Here is a 17,226-nt window from a genome sequence, read left to right on the forward strand (position 1 = left end):
TTAGAGCCGCAAATGCTCCATGGCCTGAGGCCTTGACTACATTGGAAAGTTTGCATGGGTTTAACTTACATCAGTTTTAGTTAAGCTGGTACATACGCCTATGTGGACACTCTTGTTTTAATTTAACATAAACCATAAACCAGTTCCCAGCCAACTTAAGCCAAACTGAAATATGCCACTTTTATACCAAAACATGAGCATCCACACAGAGCTTTGTTCATGATTTGGATTCACATCTTGGGTTAAACTGGTGCGACTTTCTCATGTATATAAGCTCTTAGAGTGCCTGAATGATTGAAACAAATTCCATGTTCAGAACCTCAGCAAAAGAAACACATTTCATTCCAGTAGTGAGTTCCTGTTTCCTTCTCAGACAGTAACTTCTGGTGAGAACGACCAAATGCATGGCAATCATGTAACAAAACTTAAATCAAAATGATGAGCTGAGCTTGCTTTTCCTAGCCCAGAAAGGAGCAAGGACTGCAGAAGGATAAGTCCGACCGAGTGCTAGTTTTCCTCCCAACTCCAGTGATGAGGGGAAGATTCAGCTTTGGACAGTTTTCTAGAATTTAGTTTCCTCCGCAAGGAGGAGAATTTGTCTCCAAGGACTTTCCTTAGCCCTACGTTGTCTCTGGGGAAGGGCAGATCCTTTCTCATGGTGGGGAGCTGCCCCGTAAACATTTCCCACTTAGCCAGGGCATCCACAGTTTTGTCCACTTGAGCCAGCTCCTCCTCAGAGACGTTCTTCTCCAGGGCAGCAATGCATGTTTCCAGCCATAGTTGATAATCTTTAATGATATCTGTGGACTTGGTGGTCCTGCCCAGCTGCTGCTGGCTGTGTGTGTCAGGTGGAGAAACAAACTGCTGGTCATGCTCCAGCTCCTGCCCAATGGAGAAGGCTTGGCTGCAAGTGTCTGGTGTCAATGGCTCAGACAGGGAAGTTAAAGGCTCAGAGTCATTCTCACAGCACATCCCAGAGTCCAAGCTGAATGGCAGGATGTCCTCAGATGTTGACATGTCTGACTCTTGAGGAAGCCAGGTAGACAATATAGTTTGAGTCCAAGCATAGAGTTTCTGTGGTTGGAGGAAAAGATTTTCATGTTAGATCAACTTAGCAAAACAATACAAGTTGGCCAAGTGCCAAGTGATCTCAGGTCCCTCAGTTCTGGGGTGTTTGTAAGACACTTTAAAGGTGTGTGATTTCCAGGGGGTGCTAAGCACCCACCCTCTGAAAACTGGGCCCCTTTTAAGGCATTTCAAGTTGGGCATCCCAAAACTCCGACATCCCAAATCACTAGGCACTCTTTAAAATCTTGACCGTGCGGTAACAAGAGTAGAATAACACTGCTAGCATTCCAAATATCCTTCAGTGATGATTCCTATTTGGGAGAGACTGGGCCTGGAATACTTAAACTGCTTTCACAGCCTGTGGTTCTGCACCGTTCCTTGCAGTGACTGTTGCTAGAAAAGACTGACACTAAACTACCCGTGAATACTTTACAGATGATGGTAGAGAAGTAGCTGTGTACTCCCCTGGTGTTACCCCCCCCCAAGAATCTGTGTGCCATGTGATCTGTGTAAAAGCAACAAACAAACAAGTGTCATCTCTCTAGAGGAAGTTCGGTTACATGAATATAAATGCTCCTGTGGCAAAGCTGAGGAGTCTTGTTTCACGAACATATTCATTCCTATTTAGCATGCATTTTCAGTCTCAAGAGCAGCTCTTCACTTGAAACACATAAGGAAAGGCTGGGCTCTAGCAAAGAATTAATAGAAAGTAATTTTTTTTTAAATCTCAGAAATTTTTCATGCTATAATATGTCAAACAGCTGCTTGTTTCTGGCACACTTATTCCTTAGACTGTGGGGAATTAATCATAGCACTTGACAGTTGGCAACTGATAAAATTTGGTCTCCTTGTCTATTTAGCTGGCATACATGTTGATTCTTTTTGTTCCTTAGCATTCACACCCCCACTCCTATCTTCTCGCATACTGATGTATCTTATCTTTGTTTTCTGTTACTCCCCAGCTGGTATCTCTGCAAAGCTATACACTTCCTCAAGCAAATACAGTGGTAGCAGTTAGAAAATACTAGCATGGGGCTGGTAGGTAATGTATTAATTTTGTGAGTGTATTGTGCTTTCTGCTCCTACGGAGGATGGTACTGTGCGTGGTCCAGCAGAGGGCATCAGTGTTGCACTCTGGCTCAGTCTCCAGGCCTTATCGGCATTTGCAGAGGTCCCTTTCCCCAGAACTTTCCACTCCCCCATCCCCCTTCTATAATTGCCTTCTTTCCCCAGGCCAATGACAGAAGCAGTACAGAGACCAAATTGAGTGGGTGGGGCAAGGCAGCCATGTTCCCTATTTCAGTCTCTGTGTGAAGCCCTGGCAAAGAGTTTTGTACAGACAGGGCTGCTGGAACGATTTGTATAGTGGGAGCCATTGTACAGTGAGAGCCATTGAACCAAACTGTAAACCCTGTGTATATAATGGAAACCACTTAAAGCCAGGGGTTGCGGCAGCACCTATGTGTACAGGGATGCATCTGAACAGTTGAGATCCCCTATAGCCAAGAAAAAATGCAAAGGGAAGACTTTCTTTCTGTCTTGCTGTGAACGCTATTATACAGTTAAAGCCAGCTGTGAACACACCCCTGACCACCCATAAACATGTTCAACAGAACATGCATCAGAGCCTGCGGAGGGGCCAGAGTGGAGGGAGGGGCAGTGGTGCTGTCTGAAAGCCGCAGCTACACCCTGGGTTTTATCAAGGCTCTTTAAATTCCTAAGACATCAATGAAACTCCAGAATAATCAGAACTGCCACTCAGTCTAAAACCACCTAAGGCGGGGAAAACGTGTATCCAAGCAAAAAGATAGCTGAAGCCAGAACATCCACACAGAGGTGTCGGGTAGAGATGTGTGAATAAGGGATTTTTCTGTTTTCAGGTAATTCCAGGGGGAAAACATTTTGGGTCTACCTGAAAACTAAATTTTTTGAAAAAATTCTGGCAAACCAAAAAGTAGGGGAAACAATTAACTTCAGATTGACCAAGGCATTTTGTTTTGACCAAAATCAAAACAATTACTTTTGATTTTGATAATTTTAAAACTTTTTTGATTTTTATATCAAATTGAAAGAAATTCAAAACTCAGTCATTTAGAACCAAAAATAACTTAGAATTTCAAAAATGTCAGTGAAACATTTTGATTAGGTGAAGCTGACATGAAGTTACAAAATGCTTTGGTGTTGCCAAATCTGCATTGTTGTTTTTACAGAAAAATTCAACCAACTCTAAGGTCTTGTTTATTTCAAGTCAAGAAGAGGGAAGAGCTGTCCCTGAAATCCCTGTAATGCAGGTGAGGGGTGGGAGTGGGTGGGAATCCTTTTCTATCTTTCAGACTCTGTGGTGCATTTTACACAAGCTATTTAAGGGTTTGTGTGGTTTTAGCTTCATTTTTCTGTTCTGCTCCTTAACCAGATGGGGGCATGCTGCACATGCTTCTCTCATGTGCAGGAGCCTGTGAAATCTGTGTTCATGGGATGGAGCCTGCTCAGTATGCAATTGAGCACTGCTTGAAGTCCACTTTTTGATATTACAAGGGAACCGTGCTACTCAAATTTTACTACAGAGTCACCCTGTCCTTGTCAGCATCAGTGGCATCTCCATCAGTGCACTGTAGGCTAGGCAGGAGCAGTTTGACCTGGTGATATTTAAAGGTGAAAAAACTGGAACTGAGCAATTTGCAGAGGGCAGAGAGAATAAAGCCTCTGACTTAGGGACTGCTGGGGTGTAATCATCTGCAATTAGCTGCTAGTTGCTGCATTCTGAAGGCAAAAAGGAAAAAACAAATCTTTCATAGCGAGCCGGAGAGAAGTCATTCCTAGCAACACTGATTTACATCAGCCAGTGAGGGAACGAACTCCACAGAGACAGGGATATCCCCTGCTTCAAGCCAAACCCTGCTACACCCCAATCTGAGCATCAGTAATGGGCCTTATTAACCAATTCTCTTCCCAATGGCTGGGACTGGCTGAGCAGTAAGTTAGGGCTCATCTTTGTTGCAGTGTTAGCTCAAACTTAGGGTGACCAGACAGCAAGTGTGAAAAATTGGGATGGGAGAGGGGGGTAATAGGAGCCTATATAAGAAAACGCCCCAAAAATCAGGACTGTTCCTATAAAATCGGGACATCTGGTCACCCTACTCGAACTGTAACTCGAGCGTTGCCCCGACCCAGATCCTGTTTGCGCACACGTCTCTCGCTTGAGTTGGTGCTTTAAACGTGAGCGAGCTGACCCATCAGGGTGCTAATGCAATGGGGCTGCAGAGTGTTTTGCGGTGCGACTGCTCTCCCTCCAGCTAGCCTGAGCTCGAGCTTACACGGCAGCGAAGGCAAGCCCTTAGGGTATGGCTACGCTGAAATGCTTGCAGCAGTGAGTCTCCGAGGCCAGGGCTACAGGCTCGAGCTTGTGCTACGGCACTAAAAATAGCAGCACAGACATTCCTGCTCAGTTCTCTGAAACCTACCCCCACTCTGAGTTTCCGAGCTCGGGCTCCAGCATGAGTGGGAACAGCTACATGGCTATTTTTAGTGTCATTGCGCAAGCCCGAATCTGTAGACTCAGGCTCTGAGACTCAGTGCCCCAGAGTGTTTGTAGCGTAGGCATCCCCTTAGTCGCTATCCAGTTGCTCTTCTATACTAGAGCCGTGACGGGAAATGTTGCAGCGCAGAACAGCATGTAAAAAGAAAAGGAGGACTTGTGGCACCTTAGGGACTACAAATAAATGGGTTAGTCTCTAAGGTGCCACAAGTCCTCCTTTTCTTTTTGCGAATACAGACTAACACGGCTGCTACTCTGAGAACAGCATGTGACACTGTAAGGGAAACCTGGTGTAACGTAAGTGCAGCCTGGATTTTTTTGCTCTAAATTTGTCAGGATCAAACAAACCCTGGCTGATGTCAAAATAGAGCATATTTGAGTGCAAACTCAAATCAATTAACGGCGAAGAGTTCATCCTCTTACAGAAAGATTGCCTACCTCCACCCACTGCCCCTTCTGCCCATGACCCGCGCTGCTGTTTCTGGCCTTGGCAGCATTATCTGATATGGGGAAGGCACAACCCCACTATATAGCGCTGCATATAGTCTACTCGAGCTCCTTCTTTATCGTCCTGGAGGCAGTTGAGACATTTGTGGGGGAGGAGCGAGTTGGCTCCTCTTTTTCAGGATTTCTTTCACTGTAGCTGCGGGGAAGCTGAGCTAATTACTGCAATGAAACAGGTGTGGAGGGAAATCAGTTATGGCAACATTTAATTCAGATAGTGTTTCTCTGTGGGAAAGGGAGAGCTGTCTTGCAGAGGGCACTTTTGCTGCTATTGTTGCTCTGGCATGTGCTGGGTCTGAGGACCACTCAGTTTTGGATGTAGAGCAGATGGCCCAGGATCTAGATGAAGAGCACTAGTTCTAGCCTCACCATCTCAGTGAGTGGCAGCACAACCAGGTAGTGTGTTCTCCCCCAAGCATGTTGACATCCTTCTGTGTGAATGTGTCTGACTTTCAAGCTGAATGAGCAAGAACTTGGGGGGGAGAACCTAGAAAAGTTCCTGGAACTGCACAGCTAACTTTATACAAAGTGACAATACAGTGCACCGAAGTTTAAAATAGGCAAGCCTGGAAAAATCCAGTCTCTGAAGATGATGCAACTAATAAAATAATGTAGAAGATAGGGCACTGAGCATGAATTGTCGGCTTGCTTATTTTGATGCTTTATGTAATAAACCTGTCCCATGGCTAGAGTCCAGCTCTCTAGATAATGCTGGAAGGAGTATCTCCCTCCAATAAGGGGCAGTGATGGTGTCTAAAGCTAGTTGTGCTATTAGCATTTCCTTGATGGGCCAGGAAATCACACAGAACTGTCTGAGCAGAGGACTGGGACCTAGGAACTTCCACACGCTAACCACAGTTCTGACATTGCTTGTGTCACTTTCCCTTTGCCTCCATTTCCTCATTAGTAAAACAGGGAGAATAGTTTTGTGCTCAGGTGTTGTACTATTATTGTTTGTAAAGAGCTTTGGAGATTGTGTTTAAAGTGCGAAGAACTGGTCACCGTGAATGTGTCTGGGATGCCCACCCTCTCTATTTTGGATCTTGTGTTAAATATCTTGCTAACTCATAACCAATGCCAGGAGAGAGCTCTGTGTAATTCTAAGCCCAGCCCTTACTTTAACACGGTGGCAAGAGGCTGAGATTCACAGATGGGCGACCTGGCTGTAGAACTTCTTGCTTTACCCCTCTGCCCCCAGGACCACTCAGTGGTCCATCTCTCACCCTGTAGCGCTCGATGAGTTTGAAGCCCACAACGTATTGCAGCTTCCTGAGGCAAACTGGGCAGGGCTCCAGGGGCCGCAACAATGCTTCGTCCAAACTCAGCACGCCCTGCATGATGCACTGCAGCCATCTGCAGTTCCCCAAGCCAATCAGGTGGCAGATCTCATGACACGTGACCTTCAGGAAAGCAAAGTTGCTTTGTTGTTAAAAACAAACAAACCAAACTTTCACCACAACCTCCTCTTGCTCAACCCTTCCTCAGTCAGGGAGGTGAAAGAGGAATCCAAGCTCCTTGTTTGGACATGCACCAGACTTTTCCACTAATGCACTCCAACCCTGACATAGAAGGAGGACCCTTTTCTGGGGTGTGAGGGGAACTCAGTACCCTGAATCCCAGACTATCCCTAGAGGCAATGTCGATGCATGGGCTGAGAAGGGAGAGTTTGGATGATGTTTTAGTAAGGAACTGAGAGAAGACCCTTTAGGTGGCACACAGGCATAGGTAGGGCACTACCAAATTCACAGCCATGAATAACACGTCGGGGACTGTGAAATCTGGTCTTACAGGGTAAAAGCGCACACGCTACACAGATTTCACAGGGGAGACCAGCGTTTCTCAAATTGGGGGTCCTGACCCAAAAGGGAGTTGCAGGGGGGTCACAGGGGTATTTTAGGGGTGGGTAGTGGTGTTGCCACCCTTACTTCTGCACTGCCTTCGGAGGCAGCAGCTGCTGGCCGGGTACCCAGCTCTGAAGGCAGAGCCGCCGCCACCAGCAGCGCAGAAGTAAGGATGGCTGGGATGGTGTCACCACCCTTACTTCTGCGCTGCTGCCTGCAGAGCTGGGCCCTCAGTCAGCAGCCACCACTCTCTGGCTTCCCAGTCCCTCTCCTTCCCCTGCCAGCCAGGCAGGCTGCCTCCCTCTCCCAGTCCGATCCAGAGGGAGCTAGGGAAGGAGCCCAGGGCAGGGAATGCCAAGTGCCAGCTGGGAAAGCAGAGAGGGAGGGAGATACAGGGCCAGCCCTGCAGCAGGAAATACCGCAGGCCAGAAGGGGCAGCTGGGAGAGAGCATAGGAGGAAGGAACACTGACGTGGATATGTCTATGAGGATTTAATTGATTTAATTGGGGATTGGTCCTGCTTTGAGCAGGGGGTTGGACTAGATGACCTCCTGAGGTCCCTTCCAACCCTGATATTCTATGATTCTATGATTATAAGCACATTTTCATATAAATATATGTGCAAACTTTTCTCAGGCTTTTTGATGAGCTTGCACAGGCAGGTCTGGCAGGGATTAGCACCAGGTTTTCCTCCGATATGGACAGCAGCCACTGGAGGGAGATGCAATTGCGTACACCTTGCCTCCCGAATCCATCACAACATTCTATACACAACTCTGCTACACTGCCTACGAAGAGACTACCAGACCACGAACAATGACTCGGGGAGAGAGAAGGTATTATCCATCCATCCACCCAGTGCCTGCCAGGCAGCACAGTCTAATGTCTTGAGCATGAGACTGGGAGCCAAAGACAACTTGGTTCGTAATCCCAGTTCTGCCACACGCTTGCAGTGCGATGTAAGGCAAATTGCATGACCTCTCCCTATCTCTAAAATGGAGATGATAGATCCCAATTCTCTCCCAGAGCCAAGGCTACAACCCAGGAGTCCCAGGTCCTGCTCTAACTACTAGACTCGCCTCCTGGGAGTGTCGTGGAGAATGGTCAAGCCGTGCTTTGAAGATGTAAAGTGTTATGTGAGCATAGGCACACTGCCGGAACTTCCAATGGCTTTTGCTAGGTCGGTGTCACTCCTCTTTCAGGGAACTGTCACAGGCTACTGGCACATAAACCCCACATTGCAGGACATTGGCTTCTGTGTAGGTTGCTAACCGCACCTTGCAACACTGAACCATCTCCTGCACACTGAACAGCAACGGCCGGTCTCGGGCCTTCTCAGTGACCTCGTGCAGCTCCTCTCGCCTGGTAGCTGGATTTAAGGTGGTGCAGCCTGGCTGGGGGAAATTGCCAGAAAACCTGGCAAAGCTGCAGACACCCACTTCTACAAAAAGAGGCAAATAAAAGTGAGACAGGTCCTCTTAGCCTAACGTCCGCCTCCAGCATCTACCTCTAGCCTTAGGCCCCATGATGGCAAACTGCTTTAGCTTCATCCAGTATAGCGCTTCGCCCTCCACTGCACTGAATGTTGGGGGCATGTGCTCCCCTCAAGGCTTAAGAACATAAGAACGGCCATACTGGGTCAGACCAAAGGTCCATCTAGCCCAGTATCCTGTCTTCCAACAGTAGCCAATGCCAGATGCCCCAGAGGGAATGAACAGAAAAGGTAATCATCAAGTGAGCCATCTCCTGTCACCCATTCCCAGCTTCTGGCAAACAGAGGCTACGGACACCATCCCTGCCCATCCTAGCTAATAGCCATTGATGGACCTATCCTCCATGAATTTATCTAGTTCTTTTTTGAACCCTGTTATAGTCTTGAACTTCACGACGTCCTCTGGCAAGTAGTTCCGCAGGCTGAGTGTGTGTTGTGTGAAAAAATACTTCCTTTGTTTTTTTTAAACCTGCTGCCTATTCATTTCACTTGGGGAGCCCTAGTTCTTGTGTTATGAGAAGAAGTAAACAACACTTCCTTATTTACTTTCTCTACACCAGTCATGATTTTATGGACTTCTATCATGTCTCTCCTCATATGGCAGCCGTTCCATACCCCTAATAATTTTTGTTGCCCTTTTCTGAACCTTTTCCAATTCCAATACATCTTTTTTGAGATGGTCGACCACATCTGCTTGCAGTATTCAAGATATGGGCATACCATGGGTTTATATAGAGGCAATATGATATTTTCTGTCTTATTATCTATCCCTTTTCTTAGTGATTCCCAACAATCTGTTTGCTTTTTTGACTGCTGCTGCACATTGAGTGGATGTCTTCAGAGAACTATCCACAATGACGCCAAGATCTCTTTCTTGAGTGGTCACAGCTAATTTAGACCCCATCATTTTATATGTATAGTTGGGATTATGTTTTCCAATGTGCATTACTTTGCATTTATCAACATTGAATTTCATCTGCCATTTTGTTGCCCAGTCACCCAGTTTTGAGAGATCCTTTTGTAGCTCTTCGCAGTCTGCCTAGGACTTAACTATCTTGAGTAGTTTTGTATCATCTTCAAATTTTGCCACCTCACTGTTTCCCCCCTTTTTCCAGATCATTTATGAATATGTTGAATAGGACTGGGCCCAGTACAGACCTCTAGAGGACACCACTATTTACCTCTCTCCAGTCTGAAAACTGAGCATTTATTCCTACCCTTTGTTTCCTATCATTTAACCAGTTAGCAATCCATGAGAGAACCTTCCCTCTTATCCCATGAGTGCTTACTTTGCTTAAGATCTTTTGGTGAGGGACCTTGTCAAAGGCTTTCTGAAAACCTAAATACACTATATCTACTGGATCCCGCTTGTCCACATGCTTGCTGACTGCCTCAAAGAATTCTAGTAGATTGGTGAGGCATGATTTCCCTTTACAAAAACCATGTTGACTATTCCCCAACAAATTATGTTCATCTATGTGTCTGACAATTCTGTTCTTCACTATAGTTTCAACCAGTTTGCTCGGTACTGAAGTCAGGCTTGCTGGGGTCACCTTTGGAGCTCTTTTTAAAAATTGGCATCACATTAGCTATCCTCCAGTCATTTGGTACAGAAGCTGATTTAAATGATAGGTTACAGACAACAGTTAGTAGTCCTGCAATTGCACATTTGAGTTCCTTCAGAACTCTTGGGTGAATACCAGCTGGTCCTGGTGACTTATTAATGTTTAGTCACCAGCTTGTAGCTAGTCAGCCTTCCCTGCCTGGACCAACAGCCTCTTGGTGGCTTTGAGTCCTGAATTCTCATGCTTTAAATTGGGATATCCTGTTTCCTACCACTGGGGTGTTGATTAAAGTTGTGGGGAAGGCCTGGGTACTCTGCCTCCCAAGCAGGTTTAAAGTAAAGCACTTTCTTGTTCATTCCCTGCATGGGAAGAATACGGGACGTCACTTGCACCTTGTCCTGGCAGGAATTTGCCAAAGGTGAAGCTCCAGGTCTCACAGGGGTACAGGTCCAAGAGAGTGAGTCCAAGGACACACAGGGCATCCGGAGGCTTGTTGTTCTTCAGGAAGGTCAGGATCCCATCTGGATAAATGGAAGAGAGAAGGTAAAAATCCAGTCTGCCCAGAGGGCAATGCCAAAGCCCCCATTTCTCTTGTCACCGGGATGGAACTTGAAGTCCAAGCCACAAGCTGGTGGAGATGCTGAACTCAATATCCAGGGTGAAGGGGGTGGTCCTTTTTCTTGCTCTTTATCACCCATTCCCTCTACTCTGGGCACCATTAGACCTGGCTTCCCTGGAGATGCTGCTGCTGCATAGAATAAAGCCGAAAGAGAATTCTAAGGACAAAGACACGAGTGAATCCTGTGCCAAGCCACATGAAAGAAAGGAAGGATGGGTCAGAGCAAAGAATTTCCCTATGGGCACCTCACACCTGACCTGCAACAGCCCTACTGTTCCAGCACTGGGCCTTTCCAGAGCAAGCACTGTCAGCTGTACCAAGCAGCGTGGCAATCTTGCATTGTGGACGAATGGTCCTGCAACACTAGCCTGGCAACCAACAAACCCATTTCACCTGAGACCTAACTGATATTTGAACTCAAATTTCCTCATATGAAAGGCTAGTGCATTAACCCACCCAGGCATTCATTTAATTTGGCTTTAGGCAACAAATGAGGAAATGACATAAAATAGTCAAACAGAATGAAATCTAAACGCATGTTGTACTCACTGAGGGAAGGTGAGCAGCAGCTTTTACCTGGCAAAACTGACTTTAAAGATTAAAAACTCTGAAAAATAAAAACCTAAAGGAAAAAGTATGATGAGAACTGCCCTCCTGGCTAGTTATTGTTGTGGTTTCCAGCCCAAAAGCTGGGTTTTCCATGAAAACAGGATTTCCCCCTCTTCCCTCCCTTCCTCCTCTGTGTAGGCAGCGAGGTGATATTACAGGCATTTCCTAAGGGAGCGAATGGGGGCCGAGAGACTGCCATGAGCCAGTGTGCCAGACAGACTTCTCTGCTGGCTCCACTCTTCTCCCTCCTTACCTGCATGGAGCTGCGCTCTGTCTGAATCTTGGCTCTGTCGATAGCAGCAGCGGATGGAGGAGATGGGAACAGAGGGAAGGCACTTGACGCGAAGGCCCAAGAAGAAAGACTCTAGGCAGCTTCTGAGGGAATCCAGCAGCGAGATCCCGGCAGACTCTTCAATTAGATCTAAGAGCAGAAGCACCGATGTCAGTTACTTGTACACAGGGGCAGGTCAAAATGTCTTAAGGGATTTATTTGGGGCTAGTCAAAGGTATGGTAAGGGGTTAGCTCTCGAAGGGTGTTTCAGGGTGTTGCCAGGTCTCTCTGGAGCCAGTCATTCCGACTAGGGGGTGTTTCTCAGGGACGGGCTGCTTAGGGGATTAGGTGCTATGGGGAGTATCTGTCTAGTCATTTACAGGGCAGGCCACTGAAAGAAGTTAGCTCTATGTGGGGTGTCTGGGAAGTCATTTGGGGGTAGGCAGGCCATGCAGAGAGCTTAGCCGGGAGGGGGAGTCTCTGGGACCACTTTCTTAGTTCACCATTTTGTATGTATTTCTTGCCAGTTATTCATGGAGAAACCACTCCCAAGGGCACATAATGCCCTTGGGTTGGGACCCGATCTCCAGTTGTCAGCAATGGCTCCTTACTGTGGATCAAAGGCAGCCCTTAGCACCACTACGTATGATCCAAATGTAAAGGTTGCCCAAAAAGGCCTTGCTGTGGCATTGGCCATTTGCAGGCTCAGCCCTTGGACAGAGGAGGCTGAGGTAACGATGGAGGGTTGACAATGTTTAAAAAACAACAAACTCCCGTTTCTTAAAAGGTGTCCCACATCAAAGATGCTGTGGCTCCTGGCCTGCGTTACCTATAGGCTGCAGGTATATATGCTTCTGGCAGAAACGCTGCTTCTTCGTCAGCATGGAGTGATAGAAGGTCTCGAAGTCCTCAGGGGCATCAGGATGGCTGAGGAGCCAGTCGAAGGCAGTCCTGATCAACAGAGTGCAGAAGAGTGTCCTCTGGGGATTGTATGCTTCGGAGAGGAAAAGTTTCTCTGCACTGGAGAAGGCTTTGGCATAGAGCTCCTGCAGGGCAGGGTTGGTAGAGATGAGTGCGTCCTTCAGAGCTCGGGGCCCAAAGCTGAATTCCTGAGCATGTCTGCACTGCAACATTGCTGACGGGCCCTAGGGCTGTAGCACTGCCTGTAGAAAGTGAATCAAATCATCAGGATTTAGCCTCACAAGGGACTTGGGGATTTGCACTTGAGTAAATCTGCCTAACTATTTCAGCTGAGATATCACTGGGTCCTCAGAGTTCTGTGGTGCTGCTGGCTTGGAGTCACTGCCTTTTGTGGTGATATCTGTTTCAGGAGTACTCTGTGTCTATGCATATGTAAATAGTTAATGAACCAGAGGATGGCCCCAGGAAACTGGCTCTTGCAAATGCAATGCCACCTCCATGTGTACAGCTAGATAATGGCACCTGCAGTCGTATTTCTGTGGAGTAAGAGTGACAATCAGTGGCCCTATTGGGTAGCGCTACCAATAATTCATTAATTGTTAATAAAGACCATGGGCCAAATTTTATATATAACTTTTCTGTATGTCCGAGATGCTTTACAACCAAATAAACATAACCTTTGGAAAGACTAAACATGTGTAAACAAGCATTAACAGTGACTCGTTTTTGTGTGGCCTTCCTGAGGCTGAAAAGGAGAGCTCCAGAGAGAGAAAGGGATGAGCAGGATGCATCCAATGAAGGGACTTGTAGCTCACGAAAGCTCATGCTCAAATAAATTTGTTAGTCTCTAAGGTGCCACAAGTACTCCTTTTCTTTTGCGAATACAGACTAACACGGCTGTTACTCTGAAACCTGTCGGTAACACTGAGGGAGGCAGTAGGGACTTACTCCAATCAAAGCTTTACATTCAGAAACCATCTACAACACTGTTTGTGCCCAGCCCTCTGGATCTGCCAGTGGATGTATCCATAGATTCCATGGGCAGAAGAGACCATTGCGATCATCTAGTCTGACTTCCTGTATAACCCAGACCATAGAACTTCCCCAAAATAATTCCTAGAGCAGATCTTTTAGAAAAATATCCCACTTGCTGCAAACTATTGCCCAAGGGGAAGATGCAAATCTAGGAGTCTTGCATGGTGTCATCCCTGCTCTCTGGCTCAGAAACCTGGACTATGTACGCTAGGCACGTCAGGAGACTGAACAGCTTCCATATGAGATGCCTGCGCAAGAACCTGAAAATAAAGTGGGAAGACAAAATACCAAGCATAGAGGTGCTGGAGCATGCAGCACGGACGCACTCAGAAACCACTATTAAGAAGAGGTTGCAATGGCTCAATCATGTTGAGAGAATAGGAGGAGACCGAACCCCCAAGAATATTTTGTCCAGAGATTTGTGACAGCTCTAGAAAGCGGAGTCACCCTATATGGCGATACCACAATGTGTACAAAAACGATATGAAGTCATTCAACATCCATGTAGAAAGCTGGGAGGAGGGCACAGAATCCCATCCAATCTGGAGGGAACATCTGGCACTGGCTGCAGCTCAACATGAACCAGCTTTGATCCAGAGGATGGAAGCAAAGCAAGAAAAAAAGAGAGCAGCATGCTGTCATCTTGGTCTCCAACTCAGACAACACATGGATCTTGGGCTTGTCAGCCATAAGCAGATTCATTGGGCACCTAACTAGACCTCCAACGTGCACACCATGATCAAGTGGATTGTCAGTTGCCTAGAGACAGATACACACACTTAGAACCAAAGGCTTTGGCTTTTCATCTCTCACACTCCAGACCAGCAAAGGCTTGGAGCACTGAAGCAGTCTTCTTACAGGAGCTGTAAGATGAGCTGAAAGACTCCAGCCCAGGCATTGTTATCTGGATGAGCAGATGCCGTAAGATGGGACCTTCTGAGAAGAATATTAGCTGTTTGTGGTCTAAGTGTGGCTTTTGTTGGTACCTCGGGACTTCACACTATATTGTACATATTATACAACCACTTTTGCTGGGGAGTTTGTGACTTGAACTTTATTCTAATGGTTGATATTTTCCCCAGGAATGCTCCCTAAAAATACAGCTTCATCTCTCAGTTGGGTATAGTCAGTATATTCCCTCCAGAGCTGACAGTTATCCGTAAATGGTTCTACATGCAATTCAGTTGCTCATAAATTATTCTCTTTGTAAATCAGCTACCTATAAATTATTCCCTGTAATTGACAATTACTTATGAATTATTCTTGTTCTAATTCTGTAAATTATTCTCAATATATTGACGTTGCTCCCTAGGATAGATGTGTTTTGGAGGTGACAGTAACGGCATAATTGAGAACATCTGTAGAATAAAACAGCACAAGTACTGAGAGGAGACAGCATTGGACCCTGGGAGAATAGGTTATATGTAGTGTTGGTCTGGTGGGAGAAAAAATGCCCAGAACCTCATGGGATTGTCTCAGCATTCTTCCATGATCTAGCCCTAACCTGGGCTTAGGTCATTTAAAAACCACCCTCTAAGCTGTTTCTTTTATACATCATTCTACTCACTTTCATACAAACTATGGATTTCAGATTCCGAGAAGGAATCTTTTGGATTTTGTTTCTTCCCCTCTGAATTTCTGTGAAGTGTTTGGAGACTAATTTAACTAGGCACTTTGAATATCTGAGGGATGCTAGCTGAGTCTGTTGAAACTGATTAATTGGTTAAATTATGTGTTCTACTGTAAATAAGCAGTCATAGTGCAGAAAATTCATAGCCTGTCAACCTAAATGAAAAGCCCAGAGTGCATATAAAGAACATTAGCTAATTATCAGCAAATGCTCTAATCACTCAGTAGGTCCCTTCCCAAGATCTGCAATCACTGCTTGCTACTGCTGCTTTCAGATAATCCTCTTATTTCCAGTACAAAGGAAGATGCAAGGCCGAAGGCAATTTTCTCAATTTGTTTGTTGACATGTATTGAAAAAGACTTTTTGACTAAGAGGCTGAACTCTTGATATATAGAGAGTCAAGGTCTGTGAGAGGAAGGGAGGGCACTAAGAGAAGCCAGGGTGTTTAACCCTTATGCAAACAAAATTCGCATTCCCCTGGCCCAGGTGGTACTTGCTTACACATACTCCCATGTTTAGGCTGATGCATCCTGCACTAAGTGGGCCCAGCTGTTGAGGTCAAAGGAGTACAAATTTTCTGCTGGGTTCAATCTTGAGGGGTGGTGAAGACCTGCTACTCCCACTGGCTTCAGAGGAAATTGATGGTTCTCACTCAACACCTTGCAAGATCAGGCTCCTCTACTCAAGGAGAAAATAAAATGCACCAGAGCCTAACTCATCATTACTGTATCAATGTAAAGTACCACCCAATCAGGACTGTGTCATTTTGCAACCACTTTGCACTGGGGTGAATGGCTACAGAAGGTGCAGGGCCTTGTGTGCTTCATACCATAAGGGTAAATTAAAGTGTCCTGTCCCCACAGTTACCACCTGATTCTACTCAGACTTATTTTCCTGGAGACATTATAAATGTTTGTCACTTTGAAACAGATGCTTCATTTAGTCTCCCTGGCATGAGTCATTCCCAGGCTGAGAGGGTTTCCCATGCATAGATATGCATTATTGGTAAGACAATTTACCTGTCACACTGTAGCTGAGATTAGTCTGTTTTATTATTGCAGGGGGGAAGGGAATCATCCAAGCTCTTACTGTATCATCCTCATGCATCTAGCTGCATTGAAAAATATGCCTCATGAGTAAAGGTTTGCAGGATTAAGGGCTAGATTTGTAATAGTATTTAGGTGCCTAAAGATGCAGATAAGGTCTAGTGAATGGTTTCAAGGGGAGCCACTTGCTTTGTTTTATTTCTAGAAAAGGGTAGATTCCAACACAGACTCCTTCGGGTATTAATATGTATTAAGCAGATCCATTACCCTAACTTCATTCTTCTCTCTCTAGGGTTTTATATGTTGTGTTCCCCGATGGATCATGTTATAATAATTCTTTACCCTCTTCTATAGCACCTTCCGTCTGATGAGCTCGAAATACTTTACAGACATTAATTACAGCCTCACAATCCTCCAGCAGGTAGGATGAATGAAATGGGGGACTTACTGTCACTGTTACTATTTTATATAGTGTTGGACCCAATAGTCACCAAAAGAACTGATGAGTAAATCATTTCATTCAGTTTTTAATAGGCTATTTCTTCCAGTGCTCATTTTAATGTGTATGGGTAACACCTTCAACAGCGCCTAAGTTACTTATGTGCTTTTGAAAATGCTACCATGTGTATGTATGTGGTGGTGGTGTGACTGCATTCTCCCTTCCTTGCTCCTATAGGAGATATTGCTGGCTACTTTATATCAGGGTGTCATTTCAGAAAAACTAGGAGAGGGGTAAAGTTGTCAGTGGATAGAATGCTATGTGTATTATATCCTGCAAAGTCAGGCGGGGACTGGAAGACCTAAGGGAGCATATAGACGTATGGAAAGGGGACAAGAGCAATCCCCCGTCCCATGCAAACTATTGCTCTTTCACATGTAACTGATAACTGAGCAACCGAATGTGCACACAAACAGGGAGATCATTTAGCAGAACTTTTTTAATAGAAAAATCTTGCTGGAGAAGTACCCAAGTGCAAATCATTCACCGCTCAGGGCACCTTAGTCTTCCTTACACACATGCAGATAGACCTAATGCTTCTACAGGTGGACCCTAGTAGGTTCCTGAACATTTTAAAAGTTTAAATAAAAT

The 17,226-nt window shown here is 45.7% G+C and overlaps 1 protein-coding gene across 2 annotated transcripts in view; it reads right to left on the reverse strand.

The window, feature by feature from the left end:
* AMZ1 (archaelysin family metallopeptidase 1) overlaps positions 1-17,226 on the reverse strand; it is an 18,912-nt gene continuing 1,686 nt past the window's right edge. The window contains exons 2-7 of one of the 2 annotated variants that reach the window (XM_048866739.2): positions 12,334-12,667; positions 11,487-11,654; positions 10,398-10,526; positions 8,226-8,389; positions 6,331-6,507; positions 1-1,074 (exon numbers count right to left, since the gene is read on the reverse strand). In XM_048866739.2, the coding sequence (XP_048722696.1) occupies positions 508-1,074; positions 6,331-6,507; positions 8,226-8,389; positions 10,398-10,526; positions 11,487-11,654; positions 12,334-12,637 (1,509 nt within the window). In that variant the 5' untranslated portion in view covers positions 12,638-12,667 and the 3' untranslated portion in view covers positions 1-507. The remainder of the gene's footprint in view (positions 1,075-6,330; positions 6,508-8,225; positions 8,390-10,397; positions 10,527-11,486; positions 11,655-12,333; positions 12,668-17,226) is intronic. The other variant, XM_048866740.2, reaches the window with a different exon arrangement.

This window comes from Caretta caretta, chromosome 10, assembly GCF_965140235.1.
Source record: "Caretta caretta isolate rCarCar2 chromosome 10, rCarCar1.hap1, whole genome shotgun sequence".
Taxonomy (NCBI): Eukaryota; Metazoa; Chordata; order Testudines; family Cheloniidae; genus Caretta; species Caretta caretta.